Source organism: Piliocolobus tephrosceles, chromosome 14, assembly GCF_002776525.5.
Source record: "Piliocolobus tephrosceles isolate RC106 chromosome 14, ASM277652v3, whole genome shotgun sequence".
NCBI lineage: Eukaryota > Metazoa > Chordata > Mammalia > Primates > Cercopithecidae > Piliocolobus > Piliocolobus tephrosceles.
In genome coordinates, this window is record NC_045447.1 from 86,714,462 (window position 1) to 86,735,049 (window position 20,588).

A 20,588-nucleotide genomic window follows, 5' to 3' on the forward strand; every position below is an offset into this window, starting at 1 on the left:
TGACAACTGGTGCTCCCTTCATCCAACTGGATCATTTTGAGATGCGGTTTTACATTTTTTTTTTTTAGCATTTTCTTTGTGTTCCTATATCAGTTATGATGAGCCACTGATAATATTTTGTTCTAAAACGAAACATGTTACTTAGTACAGTTTTTTTAGTGTCTTGCTGACTTTTAAAATTTGAATGATGTACAGACTTCGTTTTTTAATGAAGTATAAATATTTGCTCATGGTTTCTAAATTCCTTATAAAATAAAATTAATTCAATCTGCAAAAAAATTAAATGGTAAGAGAGTAAACTCATCACTTAGATATTCATATTAAACGTAAATGGCTAAACACCCCAGCTAAAAGTTAAAAATGGTCTAATTGAATAAAATACCAATATCCAACTATATCTTGCCTATAAGAAAATATTGCCACTTTCAGTATAAAAATATAAATAGGTAAAAGATAAAAGGATGGAAAAAGACATACTATTTTAAATTAATCAAAAGAAGGTGGAGTGGCCATATTGAGTAAATTAGACTTCAAAGCAAATAATATTAATACTACCAGGGATGAAGAACATTATTTGATAATAATAGATGTAAATTGATAAAAAGGAAGTAACAAATTTAAACATTTATTCACCTAATATCAGAACTCTAAAATACATAAAGAAAAATGCTGATATAACTTCAAATAGAAATAGATAAATCCACTGTTATAGTCAGATTTCAGGACCTTTTTCTCAATAACTGATAGAAAAAACAGACAAAAATATCAGTAAGGATATAGAAAAGCTCCAAAATATTATCAATCAACTTGAATTAATTAATATTTATGGGGCCAGGCTTGATGCTCATGCCTGTAATTCCAGCACTTCGGCAGGCCTTGAGCTCAGGAATTCGAGACCAGCCTGGGCAACACACACACACACACACACACACACACATACAAACACACACATGCATATATATATGTATATATACACACACATACACACGCAACACATCAGCTAGCAGCAGAATACACATTTTCTTCAAGAACACACAGAATAATTAGCATGATATGCTATATTCTAGGCCATAAATAAATCTCAACAGACTTAAAATAATTAAACTAATACAAAATATATTCTGTAACTACAATGGAATTAAATTTGAAATTAATAGCAAAAGATATCTGGCAAATCCCCAAATATTTGGTAACTAATATCATATTTCTAAATGAACCAGGGTCAAATAAGGAATCAAAATAGAAATTAGAAAGTGTTTGACTAAATTAAATACACATTTCAAAATTTTGAGATGCAACAACAGCAGTATTTAGAGGAAAATTTACAATAGTATAGACCTATATTAGAAAAGAAGATCTCAAACCAGTGATCTCAGTTTCTACCTGAAGAAACTAGAAAAGGAAGAGCAAATAAATCCAAAATAAGCAGAAGAAAGTAAGTAATAAAGACCAGAGCTGAAATCAATAAAGTAGAAAACAGAAAAACAAAACAAAAAACAATCTAATAACACCCAAAACTTGTTATTATGCAGATCAGTAAGATTGATAAACCACTGGCCAGACTGATTAGGAATTTATCAAGAAGAAACAAACAATTTTCTTTTTTTGATACCTTATATGTAGCACCCAAAAATAAATAACTTTGATATAACATTTATTCATCTAATAACAGAAGACAGAAATGAGAAAGGTGACATCATTACACATTCCACAGATAGTAAAAAGATAATAAGATAATATGATGAAAAACTCAGGCCAATAAATTTGACACCTTAGATAAACAGAACAAATTACTTATATGACACAATCTACCAAAGTTCATTCAGGAAGAAATTGATAATCTTAGTAGCTGTATATCTATTAAAGAAATTAAGTTGACAGTTAAAAATTATCCTGCAAAACGTACTTCAAGCTCTGATTGCTTCCCTGGAGAATCGTACCCAATATTTAAGGAGGAAGTAATTCTAATTCTGCATGAACTTTTTCAGGAAATTGAAGAGGAATAAATATTTTCCAACTCTCCCTGAGACCAGTTCTACTCTATCCAAAACCAGACAAAGACATTCCAAGAAAACGAAACTACAGACCACTGTATGTCAGCAGCAATGGGAAATTAAAAATTATACAATATCATTTATAATATCAGAAAAAGTAATTATGAAGTACTTAGGAACAAACCTGACAAAAGTGGCTCAAGATGTGAACTCTGTAAACTATAAAACATTGCTGTAAGAAATTAAAGAGAGCAGAAATAAATGGAAACCTCATTTGTGAATTGGATAAATTTAACATTGTGAAGATATAAATTTTCCTTAAATTGGTCTATAATTCAACAGAATCTCAATCAATACCTCAATAGGCTTTTAAAAATGCTTGCAAAATTTGACAAACTAATCCTAAAATTTATATGAAAATGCAAAGGACCTACAAGAGGCAAACTATCTTTGAAAAAGAAGAGTAAGTTTGAAAGACATATATTTGCCCTCAGGGCTCATTATAAAGCTACGATAATCAAGACAGTGGGAGACTGAAATAAAGATAGACAAAGAAAGACAATTTCTGGGTCATGAGAGCTATGTTTCCTAAAGGAAGGCAGCAGGTGCTTATCAACTTTCCCCATGTCCTCAGGATGCCTTAAGCAGTGGTTGCCGAACCACTAGCAGCTTTAGCACCAGCTGGAAGCTTTTTAGAAAAGCTGATTACTGGGCCCATCCCAGACCTACTGAACCAGAATCTCTGTGGGCAAAGCCCAGGAATCTGTGTTTTAACAAGCTCTCCAGGTGATAATGATGTCTATTAAGGTTTGAGATTCATTGCCTTGGGCTTTCCCGGTTGGAAATCCGCCAGGATTTGGGAGACAGGGGAAGAGGTCTGGAGAGAGTTGCAGAATTCAGCACCACAGAATGAAGAGGAAAACTGATGGCCTTTGTCCATGGAATCCATTAAAATATACTCTCATTGCTGCCAGGCTGAGGTGATGAATAAAAAATAAGCTAATCTCATATCAAGCCATCAGGCTATTGATGGTAATTGTGTTTCAGGGTGAGCAAACAGCTTTACCAAGCTCACACAGTTGAGACAATTTGTTGTTTGGAACTATCTTACTGGAAGTAGATGCTTTAGAAGAATGCAGAAGTTACGAAAATCAATCCGGGATTCAGAAATCTTTCAATTAAATCTTTAAAATTCTCTCTCTCTCTCTCATGCACACACATACATACACACATACACATATAGTAAGATTTCATGACACATGAGACAGGCTGTGAAGCTGAACAATTCTGATGAATGCCTGAATGGTAAAATCACCTTGAAGAACCGGAAGTGAAGGTCTATTCTAGCTGGGTATGAGCTACAAACTCGTTTCTTGGGGAACACATGAATACAATGGGGAGGCAAAGTAGCTTCTGAGGCTACTAACAGAATTTTAGTCATTTCTCCTGTCATCTGAAAAATATATGATATTGAATTTTAAAAAATAGGTTTAGTGTAGTCTAGTCTTACTGTCTGAAACTAGGATGTGGTTTGTTCCAATAACCAAAGTGATTCCATCCCATGTGAGGGAGAAAAGGGATAATGGTGAATTAAAAGCACCTGCATGTATTTGTGGCTCCTTTAGAGGGAGTGTCTCTTCATCAACATTAACTTTCTTTCCTACTTTTGAGCTGGCTGCTAAAAGTCTAGGTTTAGATCTTAATCCATTGTCCTTCCCTGCATGATGTAATGCTTACAATTACAGTCTCAACCCTCTGGCATTTAATGAAGATAAAATTGATTACTTTCGACTGAAAACAAAAAAATCACTTACAATCAGGATACTGAATTGTACAAGGTCCCAGCTTCTAGTGGACTTGGCAGACTGTCAACCTCTTACTAAGTGACCCCACCCCATGCCTTTTTGTCCTTTCTGTTGCCACACAATCATGATAATTTGTTCTCTGAATGCCAGAGTACTGCCAAGGAAAGGAATTCTGAAGCTGGCTGAGAGAGATCATGTAAATCTCCCAATCTAGACTCCATTGACTCTTGTCTCTTTTTTTGCATGGAACTGATTTTATAATTTCTGAGGCAATGAAAGATTAGTACCCCAAATGACTGCTAGTCCTTTGTTTATTGATCAATCTGAGCATGGACTAGAATTCATCCTCCAATTGGTAACAAGAAAAACTTGGATGGGGAAGCACACCATTGGTTAAGGCAGCACAGCAAGTTTGAATTTGGCTGCCTCTACTTTCAATATTGGTTGACGTCAAGAGCAGACATTGGCATTGGAGTTAAGAGTATCAAGAGAGTTAGTAAGTATCAATTTAGGGTAATATTTTATGCCTGGTCCTTATCTTTTGGTGAAATGATTTCTAATATCATCTCAGACTAAATAATATGGGATATTTCTACCTGCAGATTCTAAGGTATTAAGGTAAAGCTCAAAGTAGATGTGTTTTCCTTATCTTCCTAAAATTTTAGATTAAAGATGCCAAAAATTTGTGTGTGTATGTGTCAAAGCATTTGAACAGCTCTTGTAGACTATTATAACCTTTGTTCTCTACCAGGCACTGTATTATTATCATTATTATTATTTTAAATTAATTAATTAATTAATTAATTTTTTTATTATACTTTAAGTTCTAGGGTACATGTGCACAACGTGCAGGTTTGTTACATATATATACATGTGCCATGTTGGTGTGCTGCACCCATTAACTCGCCATTGACATTAGGTGTATCTCCTAATGCTATCCCTCCCCCCACCCCACAACAGGCCCTGGTGTGTGATGTTCCCCTTCCTGTGTCCAAGTGTTCTTATTGTTCAATTTCCACCTATGAGTGAGAACATGCAGTGTTTGGTTTTCTGTTCTTGCAATAGTTTGCTGAGAATGATGGTTTCTAGCTGCATCCATGTCCCTATAAAGGACACCAACTCATCCTTTTTTATGGCTGCATAGTGTTCCATGGTGTGTATGTGCCACATTTTCTTGTGGATGAATCTTAAAAGCACTATACTAAATGTAAGAAGCCAGGCACGAAACAGTACTTACTGTGCATTTCCATTAAAACGAAATTCTAGAAAATGCAAACTAATCTACACTGACAAAAAGCAGACTAGCAATTGCTTGAGTCTAGAGGTAGAGTATATGGGTAGTGGGGTGTAGAGACGGAGGGAATGTGTGGATTTATTCCAAGAAGGCATGAGGCCACATGCCTAATTGCCCAACTGGCTTCACTTGCACAAAAACATTTATTATTTGTACAAAGTGCAACATATAGTTGTCCTACTGTATTTGGTTACTATAACAAAATACCACAGACTAGGTTGCTTATAAACAACAGATATTTATTTCTCATAGTTCTGGAGGTGGGAAAGTTCAATATCCAGGCACTACTGGCAGATTTGGTATCTGATGAGAGCCTACATTCTGGTTCATAGACAGCATTCCATTTGTTGTGTCTCCATATGGCAGAAAGAATGAATAAAGTTTCTGGAGTCTTCTTTGTAACGGCACTAATCCATTCATGAAGGTTTCATCCCATGACCCAACAATACTGTTGTATTGGGGGTTATCTTGCAACATATGAATTTGGGGGACCGTAAACTTGCAACATATGAATTTTGGGGAACATATGAATTTTTGGGTAACATAGGCAATGAAGCAAGAAATTTTCCCTGACCCCTTCATGGGCAGGAACTGGAGAGTGCGTGTTTCACAGAGGTCTTATCAGATAATAAAATTCTCCATTAAATGGCAAAACAAATAACTATTTGGGATTCCTGGGTCTGTGGTGCTTACTCTTCCAAAATGAGATTATTAAGGCTGATATATTCTCTGACTTTGTGTACACAAAGACAGGGGGCAGAAATAATATTGCTAGCCAGTCCACATACCTCAATCACATTTAATTTCACAAAATTTCCTTCTAATAAGCATTGTTCCAACTAACAAACCATCTTGTGCTCGTCTAGAGATGGCTGAAGTGTACCTGATTCCAGTATTTTAGGTGTTAAATCTCCGTTCTAATATTGTGAATCCTTAACTGGAGTATTCAAATATTAATTAGCTTCCTCTAGGATATAAAGTAATATGTGTACCACAGTCTATGTGAATTATTTTAATTATATTACAGGCCATACACAAATTATATATAGGTTTAGTCTTTCTGAGTATTGCAAGTTGAGTCTGTGAGAGAAAAAGTTAGGATGAATTGAGAATAACTAGAATTCAGAATTATTTTTCATTAAGTGATTACTGTTAACTCATATTCCTGGCTAGGTAGCAAGTCCTGTGAAGTGTGATTTTCTCCTAACAGCTAAAGAGCAGGAAAAAAAATGGATTTATTCTAGTTAATGACTTGCTTTTACTATTTTTATTAAAAAAATGAAGTAAATTGTTTCATTTTTCTTGGTGCTATTACTGTTTTGTCAGGAAGATAGATCTTCCAAATTTTAGGAAACTCTGAATCTAAATCCTATATTGCTCTCACTTCCTTTTTCTCTTTGTGTCTCTTCTGTTGTAGCCCTTCCCTCATTGCTAAGCCTTCATCCTGACTCTACCCTGCCCCCACTGCCTTTTGTTCTTTAGAAGACACTCATTAACATTTGCTAATATATGCTAATGAGAAATAATTAGCATCTCTAATGTGAACAAAAGCAGTGCTACAAAGGAAGGGTAAAGATGTGTACAGAGTTCAGCCAGCCTTTTATGCTTCTTTATGCCTTAGGAACAATCCTCTTCTTTCAGTTCTTTCACAATTCTTTAGTGTTTTTTGTTTGTTTCATTTTGTTTGCTTATCCGTGAACCCTGACAACCATTCTTCTTCTTGAGTTGGAATATTGCAAAAATTCTGTGGAGGACAGAAAGATTCCTTTTTGTCCTAAATAATCCAAGGATATAAGCCTAGCTGCTAAGAGGTTAAAATGCACGTTTGTATCTTCATCTGGTTGTTATTTTGGTATCCTATTACTAGCAAAGATTTTAACCAGAAAGCCTCACACAAGATAATGTATTTCATTTTACAACACTTATTTACAGTGGTTGCCCTTTACGGTGGTAATTGCAATGTGAAAGCATACACTCTGAATATATATTATGACAGCATGGTTAAATAAGAAATGTTCCCTCCCTCAAACATCTAAATGCAAAGAAAATGCAAGACTCACCACTTACTTTTTCATAACCACAGAGGGCTCTAAATGTCTTTGTAAATAGCTATTTATTTATTGAATATGTATAGTTTTTTTTTGAAAAAGCCAACCCTCCAAACCACATAGAGTAAGAGCTGTTTTTGTTCTTTCTGTAGACTGATGGTGTCGTGAAATACCTAATTGCAGTTTCTCACAAATACTCCAGCATGTAATTTGCCATTTGCAGAACCAGGCTTCACATTTCATATTTGCTCTTCCAGCTCAGGGGTGGTAGAATTTGGAAACATACCAGCAACCCACTTCACTCAGCCTGTGTTTAATTATAATTTCACGTACAATAAAAGAAGGAAAACGTGCAAAAAAATTGGTGTGCATCCCTTTCCCCTCCTTCTTACGTATATACAAAAGATTTATTTCCATTGTAAAAGGATAGAATGGGGATCTTTATTTTGAGTAGATTTTCTATTTTTGTTCTTTCTGTTTGCCTCAGAGTTAGCATCCTCTCTCTGTGACCTCGGAGTAAAATGTGTTTCTCCGTAGGCTTCATCCTGTTCTATTTATCAACTATATTATATTTATCAACTATTTTATATTGTGTTTTTAATAAAGCAGACATCAGCAGCTATTTATTTTCTGCCTCTGAGGGCCTCAGAGAGTCTCAAAAAATGAATGTAATCTAGAAGGAAAAACATTGAAGAGTGACAGCTATTATAACAGTTGCAATTTTTGCCTGCCTCCCTCTTTTGGATTGGTGAGTCCTACCAAAAACCAAAACTATTATTCTCTTTGTAATTTTGAAACCACAGAGATTGAAAATAACTATTTAGTATCTCCAAGATATTATAATGTTTGAAAATATGACCAGTGTTGGGGGCATTTGTTACACAAGTTTCCAGTAGGGTGTTTTTGAATGTCTGTGCCCTCTGGTTTTCACAAAACTGATCTTAAGGAAGATAAGATACTGGTACACACAGAAGAAATATCAGCCTAGGTCTGTCTCATTAAATCTTGTCCCCAGATACTTTGATGATATTTAAGTGTGATGATCTCATTCTGTGTTTCTCACTCCTGATAAGTTTTTAAATGTCTTATAGCATACAGGTTTATTAAGGTATTTGATTTACATAAGAACTAAATATTCTGTTCATTCAGTGGCTTTTGAGATATGTTTAATTCCATCGTTTGAAGGACTTGGGATTGTTATAAACGAACGGCACAAGCTTCTTTTTGTCTTGACCTAGAAGTAGCAAAAATAAAGGGAGCTGCTTTGTTAACCTGAGCGAGATTTAATAATCTTGGGTATATTTTATTCTAGAGTAAGAAGAATTGCATCCCTTTATTTTTATTCAGTTTTGTAGACAGTAGCTTCTGTTCCCTACTTCACAACCACCAATAGTGTTATCATAAATTCAGAGAGTTGGGCCGTATTAGTCCATTCTTGCACTGCTATAAAGAACTACCTGAGACAGGGTAACCTGTAAAGAAACTTGGTTTAATTGGCTCATGGTTCTGCAGCCTGTACAGAAAGCATGGCTGTTTTCTGCTATCCAGCCCCCTCATGGCAGCCTGGGGAAACTTACAATCATGGCAGAAGGCAAAGTTGAGGAAGGAGGCACCTCCTACATGGCTGGAGCAGGAGGAAGAGAGAAGGGGAAGGTGCTACACACTTAAACAACAAGATCTTGTGAGAACTCACTATTCCAAGCACAGCAAAGGGAAAGTCTGTGCCCATGATCCAGTCACCTCCCATCAGGCACCTCTCCCAACACTGGAGATTACAATTAGACATGAGATTTTGGCAGGGACACAAATTTGAACCATATCATGGGCCATTCTCTTTATGGAGATGATGCCTGAATATGATTCGGTGACCCAATCTAGCATCCAAGTGGCTCACTGTTGGGCAATTCTTCTTTGGTCTTCTTTAGGGCTAACTTTACCCATTCCTTTTAAAATTTAGATTGATTTACTTTTTGTTTGGTTTTAAGAAAAGCAAAATATCTACTTGCTGTTCTTGGCCTACCTTATATACATATACATACATACACATGTATAATTTTCTTCATATCAAAATATGCATCCCCATGATTCTTATTGCTATAATCAGAAGTTAGTAATTTGAGGGGCAACTGAATGACCTTATACCTAGAATTTTCAGAGTATAATATTACACAGTGCGTATTCATAAGAATGCTACCTTTTAAAGAGGTTTTTTAATATCATAGCTTATTTTTTATAGTTTCGCTGGTCTGTTTTCCCTCCTTTCTCTTTTTTTCCCCCTGAGAAGAGAGATTTCATGTTTTTGTTAAAGGGCTCATAATTTCCTTATAGAATATGACAAATTTCAGTTTGGAATACAGTATCTTAAAAAAATTATTTTATTCACATTTTCTGTCTCTTCACCTTCACATTCTTGTTAAAGCAATATATTAATAGTACAGATAGCTGAAGGTGGTCTGACTTTACTTAATGTGAGGTTACACATAATATGTACATATATTAAAAATATTTATCATATCTAGCAAGACAAAAATGCAAAATTTTGCTTTATATTTCTTCTTTTCCATTATCATTTACTGAAATTCTCACCCCATATTTATTATTTTACTTCTCTTTCTGTTTCTCTCCTTTCTCCTCTCATTCTTTTTCTTTCTTGTCTTCTCCCTACCCCATCTTTTAGTTCCATACTTTTGAATTGCTATAGTGGACTCAAATATAAGCAAGAGGTATACTAGCAAGTTGTTCAGTCTTTTAACAAAGTATTAGTCAGAGAATCACAGCCCAGGGATAAACCAAAAGCAGAAATAAAACTGAGGAATTAATAATCTAATTCATGTTGTTTGCTTTACATTATAGCTGGTTCATTTCATAGCCTACATCTTCAATTTCTCAATTCTCATTAGGTCTTTCTTATCAGCATATAAGAACATTCTATCCAGCAAAAATAGCTGTATCCGCTTACTCATTGCCCATCAGCTCATAAAGCCACTTGAATTCAGCTTTTTGCCCACACAACTGCACTAAACCTATGCCTGGAAGATGAGGATCATCAATATCTCTACATTGTCAAATCCAGTGGTCAATTTTCAGTCCTCAATGTCCTTAGCAACTTACGATACATCTCTGATGCACATCTTCTGCCATCCTCAATCTCTGACTTTCCTTCTACTTAAGAGCTGATTGCTCATTTTTAATCTCTTCAGTTTGTTCTTCTCCTGTTCCTCACCATTTTGAGTCTCCTTTTTCTGTTTTGTTTACACTCATTTTCTTTGTTATCTCATCTGGTCTTATGGCTTTAAATACAATGTATATGTTGATGATTCCCTGATTCATATTTCCAGTCCAGACCTTTCTTCTGAACTCCAGGCTCAAATATTCAACTGTCTACTTAATGCCATGCTTGGATGTCTAGATGGCACCTGAAATCCAATGGGCCTGATTAAACTCCTGAACTTTAACAGCTCCTACCTAAGCTATTCTCCCTACAGTCTTCCATCTTCTTTTCCTGCAGTTCCATTTTTCAGGTGCTCAAGCAAAGTACCCATGGTTATCCTTGATTTCTCTATTTCACATCCCACAGGGATGACATGGGTTCATTTATGCCTGTCATGCCATTGATTAACATCCCTGTCAAGAAAGTTTAGTCTTGAGGTAGAAGACATGCAATTTTTATGAGAAGGGTCAATGTTGACATTTCTCATACACAAAAAAGAATCCTGAGAAGAAACACAAAAAAGCTAAATAATACATTGCTATTGTAGCTCAAGTAGACTGAATAAGATACCCATACCTAATCTCGAAACTTGTTACAAAGTCTTTTTTTTTTTTTTTTTTTTTTTAAGAAGGAGTCTCACTTTGTGGCCCAGGCTGGAGTGCAGTGGCATAATCTCGGCTCACTGCAACCTCTGCCTCCTGGGTTCAAGTGATTCTCCTGACTCAGCCTCCTGAGTAGCTGCGATTACAGGCACCCACCACCACGCCCAGCTAATTTTTGTATTTGTAGTAGAGGCAGGGTTTCACCTAGTTGTCCAGGCTGGTCTTGAACTCCTGACCTCAAGTGATCTGCCCACCTCGGCCCCCCAAAGTGCTGGGATTACAGGCATGAGCCACTGTGCCTGGCCTATAAAGTCATTCTTTCGCCTCCAATAGTAAGACTCATTAAAGGCAGTGGTATTTTCTTTTACTGTCTACAAACCCCTATCCAAGAGCATTTTCGCTGTATTCCTTTGTGATCACACAATAAACGGTAATTCAATAAGTGAATTTTCAGTTTCCAAAATAATAGCTTGGAGCTATAAACATTGCTTCAAGAGGTAAATGTGGGTCAGAGAAAAAGGCAATACCATTCAACTCTTCTGGCCACTTGGTCACTGTGTTATCCTGAAGAAACATAAACTGCTTTCAGTTTTATAGATTAAAAAAGAAGCCCCAGAACAATATCCACTTTTCTGAACGACTCCTATGCCTCTGAAATGTGACATTTTGCTGTTGTTTCTTTTTACTGTTTTTAATTACTGAGTCTATCTGCATGAAATGAGGATCTGGGTTGCCTAGGAGTTCATCTGCTCCTATTGCATATTCCTCTTTTAACTACACATACTTCAATGCAGTTTTGCTTGCTGCCTCCAACATTTTGACAGACTTCCCCTCCTCTTCCTTCACTATCCTCCCATCACTTTCTAGGAGAGAAGGTTATTTTTAAAGTGCATGATCAATAGGCATTGGGGAGCAACTGAGGCATGAAGAGATCACATGATTGGGAATAAGGTACTAGGGACTGCTGGGAGAAACAATGGCAACAGGCCACCTCAGAGATTGTCTGAGAAAGGAAAGATGGTTTGTAGCTCCCATTCAAGTATTCTGAGTTATCTCTTTGTACAGGTTTTTGTCTTGGAGGGGGTTCTTAACATGGTTCTTTAGCATTGCTTTAGGTTGAAGGAGATATAGGCCAGTGCTGATAGTTACTTTTCAGGCCAAATAATGTTCCATTAAAATCGAGCTCGGTCTCAGGATCTTGACAGTGTCTTAAATCTCCTGGTCATAGTGCTTCTATTTAGTTCTTAATGCTGATGACGCCTTTGCTGAGGGTTTGAATCAAGAACAAAACAGGAATTATCACAATGACTATAAAAAAAAATGACTGTTCCATGATCAGACAAAGGAATGCTATTAAGCAAAGGAGGCACCTAAGGAGAACGTGGAGATGATCAGGCACAGACCAGAATCACTACTGGAAAACCAACTCAAGAGGAGGGAATGGGTCATTTCTGCAGCATTCTTCATTGCATCACTGGGAAATCATAGCTGTGTTTTAGTTCTCTACTTGCCATCACAGGGAATGTCTTCCCTTATGGACTTTTAAGTTTTATTTAATGGTTATTTATAACTATTCTTTCTGTGCCAGAGAAGATGATTCATGACTCTAGTCCTGCTTTTTCTCTCCCTTGGTTATTAGAGGAAACTGAGTTGTTGCTTATCTCTTCAGCTTGGGATACCTTATTCTGCTCTTTTTATTTAATATATAATCCTTCCTAAAGATTTGCTTATATTTTTGTTCATTTAGTAGATTTTTCCATTTTATTTAATTGACTTTATATTATCACATTCTAGTGAAATAATCATTAGAAATCAGCCTAATACATTGTGCAAATGTTTTAAAAATTTGCTTTGGCTATGCATATTGCAAAGTAGGCTGTGGATATTGCATATTGCAAAGTAGGACAAATTTGCTATTTGTCCTCAGCTGTTTCTTCTTTATATATAGCCGATAAGACCCTGCTCCAATGCTAATCTTGTATCATTAAAATTCTTTCCTACAGAATCCTTCTTTGACTGAAGAAGCTTAGTGGTGACATTAATTGCAAATAAAAGACCATGACCTATTGTAGAATGTGGAATATCTCCTTAGAAGTGTCTGCCCTTCATTATTGCAAACTCTCAGTAGTGACATAAAGATCTTTGTCCTGTGTAGATTCAGTTGCAGCCAGCAACAGAAGGCATATGTTCACTTTGAACAAAAGAACATTTATTTTCACATTCTGTGGCTGATGTTGAGTGATAACATTTTTGCATATCCTAAAATTTTTTACCCAGATGCTGTTTAAAGGCAAAAAGTGCTTTTACAATAATTTTCTTTGTGAATGGAATTTACACTCTTGGTATGTGTTGCCTTTTCAATATGCCTGTCAAGTTCTGAATAATAACCTTTGACAGTGAGTGAACAGAAACAAAACCAGAGGTTGTTTCATCTGTTCACAGTAACATTGTTTGTCATCTTTGCTTTTTTGGACAAATGCCATTCTACCTTAAATAAAAATATGATAAAATTCATGTTTTATAAGCAAATTAATAGACTTTGGTTTTTAATAAATATTCTAATTTTTCTAAGGCAAGAAACCTGTGATGAATGAACATTAAGTTGACAAGAAAAAAATTTGCCAATAAACATATTTTTCATATTACTGTAGCATTAAAAATTTTATAAAACTTTTATATGTCTTTATAAAAATGAAGCAAAGCTAAAAACAAGATGCTGTATGGGGTGAGGAATAAACAGAAAAAGTGTCCTTTGTCTTGGAAAGAACTGTAAAATCACCTGTCTCCACATTGCCAAAGGGAATCACATATTGGGAAATTTAGGATCTATTAATATAATACCTGTAAAAATAATTGAAACAGAAAAGATCTGGCTTTAAGCATTTTCCTAAAGACTTTTTCATACTTGGTAAAAGTGGTTGAAATAAATTATTCTCTAGTTTTATAGTTAATTTGGTTATTAACCTAATTGGTATGGGCATGTGGATATAGCTTTATTAACAATTCAGTTTCTCATGAAATAAAATAACCCAACAAACCCCAACTCTATTGCAATACAGAATTCATTTTGATTGAAGTTATTTTGAATTGAGCTGATAACTTATAACTTTGAATGGAGCTTATAACAGTTATGTTTTGCAAATCCCTGAAGATTATGAAATAGAAAAATCTTTGCATGGCATTGTATAAGATGCTGTAGCCATATATCTTTAATAAATCATGCTCATTTTGACAAGTTTATGGCAAAATTGTATTAACTGCACAAAAACGTTATGATAAAAACAATAAAAGTAAAAACTACTTACTAACAATTGTACAGGCATTTAAATAATTGCTGTACTATTTTCTTTCCTCAACAGTACAAATCAAAGTGGAGGAAAAAGAAGACGAGACAGAGGAAAGCTCAAGTAAGTGGTGATGGGCCCACTTGGGATACGTTTCCTATGGAATACCCGTAAATTCAAGGAATTTATCCTCTTATCTTGTGGACTTGAGCTACCCCACATAAGCAGAAGTGTGTGTGGATAACTTTTGATGGTCTCACAGGAGGAATCAAGTTCAGCAAACAGAATGCCCACTCTAGATTCCATCCAGTTGGCATTGTAGGGGCCAAGACTGTGGTCCCTTGAATGTTTGCTGACAAATCAACAAGCAAAAGGCATATTAATAGGAGAAAAGGCATATAATGTCATAGAACATGTATTCATTAAAGCTTAGGATGAAGACCCAAAGATAGAGAAAATTGTTCATTTTAATGCTTAGGTTCAACAAAGTATGGACAGCAGTATAGAAATATGATTGGACAAAAAGGGTATAATCTAATGTTTATACACTGAGTGGGAAAATGCAACAAGGCCTGTCTGCCTAGATTCTTCTTGGCCTCTCTAAGCATGCATTTCTTTCTTCTGGGTGTGGGACAGGACCCTCTTTCGAATGAGGGTCTATGATCTACACTCAAACAAGGTAGGGCGAATGATTTCTTGATGACCAGTTTTTACACAGACAGGGCAGAGGGAATGTCAGAGTAGTATTTTTAGGTTTTATGCATTTGAGGAGAATGTTTATTCTGCTGCTATTGGGTAGAATGTTCTGTATATATCTGCTAAGTCTATTTGATCTATAATGTTGTTCATGTCTGCTGTTTCCTTGTTGATTTTCTGTCTAGATGTTCTATCCATTATGGAATGTAATGTAGGGTATTGAAGTTTCCTACTACAATTATATTGCTGTATGTTTTTTCTCCTGAGTTTGGTTAATGTTTACTTTATATATTTAGGTGCTTTTGATGTTGGATGCATATATACTTATAATTGTGATATCTTCCTGGTAAATTGACCCTTTTATTACTATATAATGCACTTATTTGTTGCTTATGGCAGATTTATACTAAAAGTATATTTTGCCCAATATAAGTATAGCCAACCCTGTTCTTTTTTAGCTACCATTTTCATGGCATATCATTTTCCATTCCTTCACTTTCACCCTGTGCGTGTCCTTAAATCTAAAGTGAGTCTTTTGTAGTTAGCATATAGTTGGACCTTGTTTCTTTTCTTTGGTTTGTTTTTTAATTCATTCAGCCACTTTATGTCTTTTGATTGGGAAGTTCAATCCACTTAAATTTAAAGTTATTATTGACAGAGCAAGACTTACTTTTGCCTTTTTGTTCATTGTTTTCTGTTTTAAAGCTCTTTTGTCCCTTTTTTATCTCGTGCTATTCTCTTTTATATTTTATTGATTTTTATTACAGTGATACACTTTGATTCCTTTCTCTTTTTCTTTTGTGTATCTTCTATAGAAATTTTACTGTGGTTACCATGGGACTTAAGTTCAACATCTTATAATTATAAAAGTCCTATTTTAGGCAGAAAACAATTTAACCTCAATTGCATACTAAAACTCGACACTTTTACTTTCCCTGACACTTAATGTTATTGATGTCTTGCTTTATATATTTTTATATTATGCATTCATTAACATTTTATAGCTACTTTTAATACTTTTGAACTTTTATAATAAAATTAAAAGTTATCAATACACTGTCATTAAAGTATTATAGTATCCTGTATTTGTCTATATGTTTACCTTTACCAGAGAGTTTTATATTTTCATGTGATTTTGTCTTGCTCTTTAGTGTCCTCTCATTTCAACTTGAAGAACTTCCTTTAGCATTACTTGTAAGAAAAGTCTAGGAATGATTAACTTAGATTTTGTTTGTTTGAGAGTCTTTATTTATCCTTCATTTATAAAGGACAGACTTGCTGAGCGTAGTATTCTTTGTTGGCAGGTTTTTTCTTTTCAGCACTTTGAAAATATCATCCTACCTTCTTCTGGCCTGCATAGTTTCTGCTAAGAAATCACTGATAGTCTTATGAAGGTTTCCTTGTACATGACAAGTTGCTTTTCTGTTTTGTTCAAAATTCTGTCTTTATCTTTGACTTCTGGCAATTTAAGTATAATATGTCTTGATGTGGATTTATTTGGGTTCATATAATGTAGGATCTGTGGGCTTCTGAATCTGAAGGTCCATTTCCTTCCCCAGATTTGGGAAGATTTTGTCTATTATTTTCTTTGAATAGTCATTGTGTCCTTTTCTTTCTTTTATTGTCCTTCAGAACTCCCATAGTGTAAATATTGGTCTGCTTGTTGAAACCTCATAAAACTTTCTTCACTTTTTCTTATTCTTTTTATGGTTTTGCTCTGCTAACTATTTCAAACATCCTATTTTTCAGTTTGGTAATTCTTTCTTTTGCTTGATTGAGTCTGCTGCTGGACCTCTGTAGTGAATTTTTGTTACTGTATTCTTCAGTTATTGTGTTCAGTTATTGTCTTGTATTCTTCAATATTTATCTCCGGTTATTTTTATATTTTTATTTCTATGTTGAAATTCTCACTTTGTGCATTTTTCTTCTGAATTTGTTGAGCATCTTTATGAGTTATTTTTAATAGTCTGTTAAGTAATCAATATATTTCCATTATATTAGGGCTTGTTTCTGGAGCTTTATCTTCTTCTCTTGTTTGGGGCGTGATTTCCCGTTTCTTTATTTTTCTTGATTATTTTTGTTTGTTTGTTTGTTTTGGCATCCCTATATTAGAAAAAATGGATTCCTTTCCCAGCCTTCAGGAGAAGGACCAGCCTTGTACAGGAGAAGACTTTCACCAATGAGGCAGGCCAGAGATTCTTGGGCCTCTCAAATGTTTCCTGTGTATGCATCCTCTCTGGACTTGTGTGTCCAGGCAGGACACACAAAATCCCTCAATAAGAGGGATTTTTCAGTTGACCTTTTTCTTTTTAAGAATTCATAATCTCTTGTTTGCTCCAGTGTTCTTCTGTCATAACATGTGTCTTCTGGGGAAGCAGCATGTCCTGAGTTCTTTTTTTTTGTTTCCAGTGGCCCCCAGGCATCAACAGTATGCTGGGTCCTGTCCATGCTCTGAGACTGGCCATTCCCTTAGGCAGCCTCCTGAAAAGTCTGAACATTGGGTATATATTTCAGTCTTTTCTTTCCCATTTCAGGGGCAAGTTAAGGACTGGAATTCTTGCCAATTATGTCATGCTGAACTGGGTGGGAAAAGGAGCTCTGGTGAAAGAGTACAAACTAGTTTTTCTCCTTTGTTCTTCATGGCCCTGGGCCGTCTAGAATATAATGGGTCCTATTAGTGCTCTAGGAGACAAGTGGGACAGAAGCCAGTCCAGTCATCCTTTCCAAAAGTTGGAGGGAGTGTTGGTTATACTATCCAACTGTTTCTCCCCAGAGAGGTGCAGATTTGGTGTTTATCATCTGGTCACTCTGTGCTAAGTTGGGGGAGGGGCTACTGTGAGTGAGGCATACTATTCAAATGGCTATCTTTGCTCTCATTTGTTCCCAACCAGAGGTCTTTTCCTGTCAGTACTCAGATTCTGGCAAGACAGAAACCAGTCCTTTGGGAACCCCCAGAAAAATCAGAATGTTGGACACATGGTTCAGTTGTTTTCTCCCCTCCCCAGGGAGAAACTAGGGGATAGTGGGTTCCTCCCAATTGTATGGTGTTGTGTTAGCAGAGAGGAACTGTGGTATGAGGGTATGTCAGATTTTTCTACCAGCGACTTAGCTGATTCTGTGTTCATCTAGGGTGCAGGTACCTTTCAACTAGTTTCCGAATTTTTCACGAAGGGAGCTTATCTCCACATTGTGGTTGAACTTTTATGTCTATGGAGGGAAGGAGAGTCCAGGGCTTCCTATTCTCTCATCTTGTTGATGTCATCCCAGTAGTTTAGTTTTAATACAGAAAACACTAAAATTCAGAGTACCAAGTAGCTGCTTGGGTTTGTGAGTTGTTCGTGGGTGAATTGTTTCTTGCCTCCTGTCAAGTTTTTGTCCTTTCTTTATTAGTGACTAATGTGGCTAATAAAAGCTGGGTAAATATTCAGAATGCCACAGTGGGGTTCAAATAACATACATTTGCCACAAAATTAAACAAACAGAAACTCATTCTTGATTCGGATGACAGAATATATACAGTTTTCCAAGCCCAGTTAGAAAAGATATTACAGGCTGGGCACGGTGTCTCAAGCCTGTAATCCCAGCACTTTGGGAGGCCAAGGCAGGTGAATCACTTGAGGCAAGGAATTCAAGACCAGCCTGACCAACATGGTGAAACCCCATCTCTACTAAAAATACAAAAAATTAGCTGGACTTGATGGCTTGCACCTGTAGTCCTAGCTACTCAGGAGGCTGAGACAGGATAATCGTTTGAACTCTGGAGCTGGAGGTTACAGTGAGCTGAGATTGTGCTCAGCCTGGGTGACAGAGCAAAATTGCGTCTCAAAAAAAAAAAAAAAAAGAAAAGTTATTCTGTTTCTCTCTCTGCTACCTGACATTTAGTAATATAGGTAATATTTAGGTCTTATACCTGAAATATCAATAAAAAAGTTTTAACAAGTGGTAATTAAAGATAATCTTAAAAAAATAAAAGGATGACTCACACGTATGTGAAAAGAACATATTTAACTAATAAAACAACTTGTGAGATGCTCTAATCAGTTCAAAGGAAAGTCCAAAGAATAGATACATTTATAGATAATAAATATTGAAATGTTTGTACAAATGAAGGCAAAGTTGTTTTTTGAAAGGGGGCTTGTCTCTCCACTGGAAAGAGTTCATTTGTATGTCTACAGATAAAATGTATTTTGTATAGCTTTATATGGTTATGTATAATTTTCAAAGTTGTCATATAGTTCTCATATCAGAATCAGACAACACAGAAAGGTATACTGTAGATAATTCATAGTTTTCATTGAAATATAATTTTTTCTCGATGGTAGCCTCTATTTAAGAGAATAATGATAACTGTAATTAATTTTTTACAATAGTTTATGCTAAAAGAAGAAGTTAGGAGCAATAGAAACGAAACTGAAGTAGTAATGTTACGTTATAAACTTTGTGAAGGAAATTTTATCTTTTATGGTAATTATCTCTCTATTCTTTACCTGGAAGCATCCTAAAAAGTTATGAACACATGAGTCTTTCATTGTTAGCTGATGATAAAGCAAAATAATTCTGTCATTATTCTCAATTTTACATTAAATTTATAAGTTACCTCTTTCTATTCATAAGAAATAAATGATCAAGCAAATGTGTATACTACGATTTTTTAAAAGAAAAGAACAAAAATATTTACAAAAAAGGCGAAAAATATTTAGAATCAAGAATGAAGAAAATTTAAATTGGGAGCAACCTCAAGGGTTGAATGAATTTCTCCAAAATTATTCTAGTTTGTAGCACCTCTTTAACGTTCCTCTTCTTTGTTCTAAGATAGAAATAGTAATAAATGTGAAGTGGGTAATCACTCAACAATTACATAATGGAATAGTAATCTCTAAACTTGGACTAATTTGAATGGTCTTAGAGGTCGTGGTATGATATTAACCACCAAGCTATTTAGTTACTCAAGTAAATGAAGACTAGAACTTCTTCAAAAACTTATTAAAATTTGGGAATCCACATTCACCTATTTGAGTTGATGAACCACAATGGAAATGGAAATCTAGATACATTTATTTAAATGACGGGCTGTGAAGTATGTATGCCATGATGCATCTCATCATGATGTGGAGAATTGTTAGATCATGGTGTCAGATGTGTAACAGTAGTTATTAAAAACTAAGAATAAGCTTGGTAGTGGGAGGAAGCACTTTCTGACATTACTCATTGAATCAACTGCTATGTTTAGGTGAAGAGGAAGAGGAGGAGGAAGGTAAACTACCTCGAAGAGAGAGCTTGAGACCAAAGAGGAAACGGACCAGAGATGTTATCAATGAGGATGACCCAGAACCTGAACCAGAGGATGAAGAAACAAGGAAGGCAAGAGAAAAAGAGAGGAGGAGGAGGCTAAAGAGAGGAGCGTAAGTTAGTTCTGATATCCTTTCAAAAGCTCCAGTGCTGAAGATCACTCCTTTTAGATACTCTTTGACCTTAAAATTGGTAATTAAAACTACTTTTCGAAAGACAGCCTTAATCTAATGATGCTATTTTATTCTACTCAATTAAATCTATTTTAATAGTTAAAATATAATTTTTAAATGAATGTGTATTAGAAATGGACCATAAGAAATTCTCTTATGAAGGATCTGAATTATCATAGGTCATTGACATAT

General features: G+C 35.3%; 1 protein-coding gene across 1 annotated transcript in view; it reads left to right on the forward strand.

The window, feature by feature from the left end:
• The window catches only part of TMC1 (transmembrane channel like 1), a 180,833-nt gene that overhangs the window by 16,831 nt on the left and 143,414 nt on the right, over positions 1-20,588 (forward strand). The window contains exons 3-4 of the mRNA XM_023213110.1: positions 14,314-14,361; positions 20,165-20,336. Of these exons, the coding sequence (XP_023068878.1) occupies positions 14,314-14,361; positions 20,165-20,336 (220 nt within the window). The remainder of the gene's footprint in view (positions 1-14,313; positions 14,362-20,164; positions 20,337-20,588) is intronic.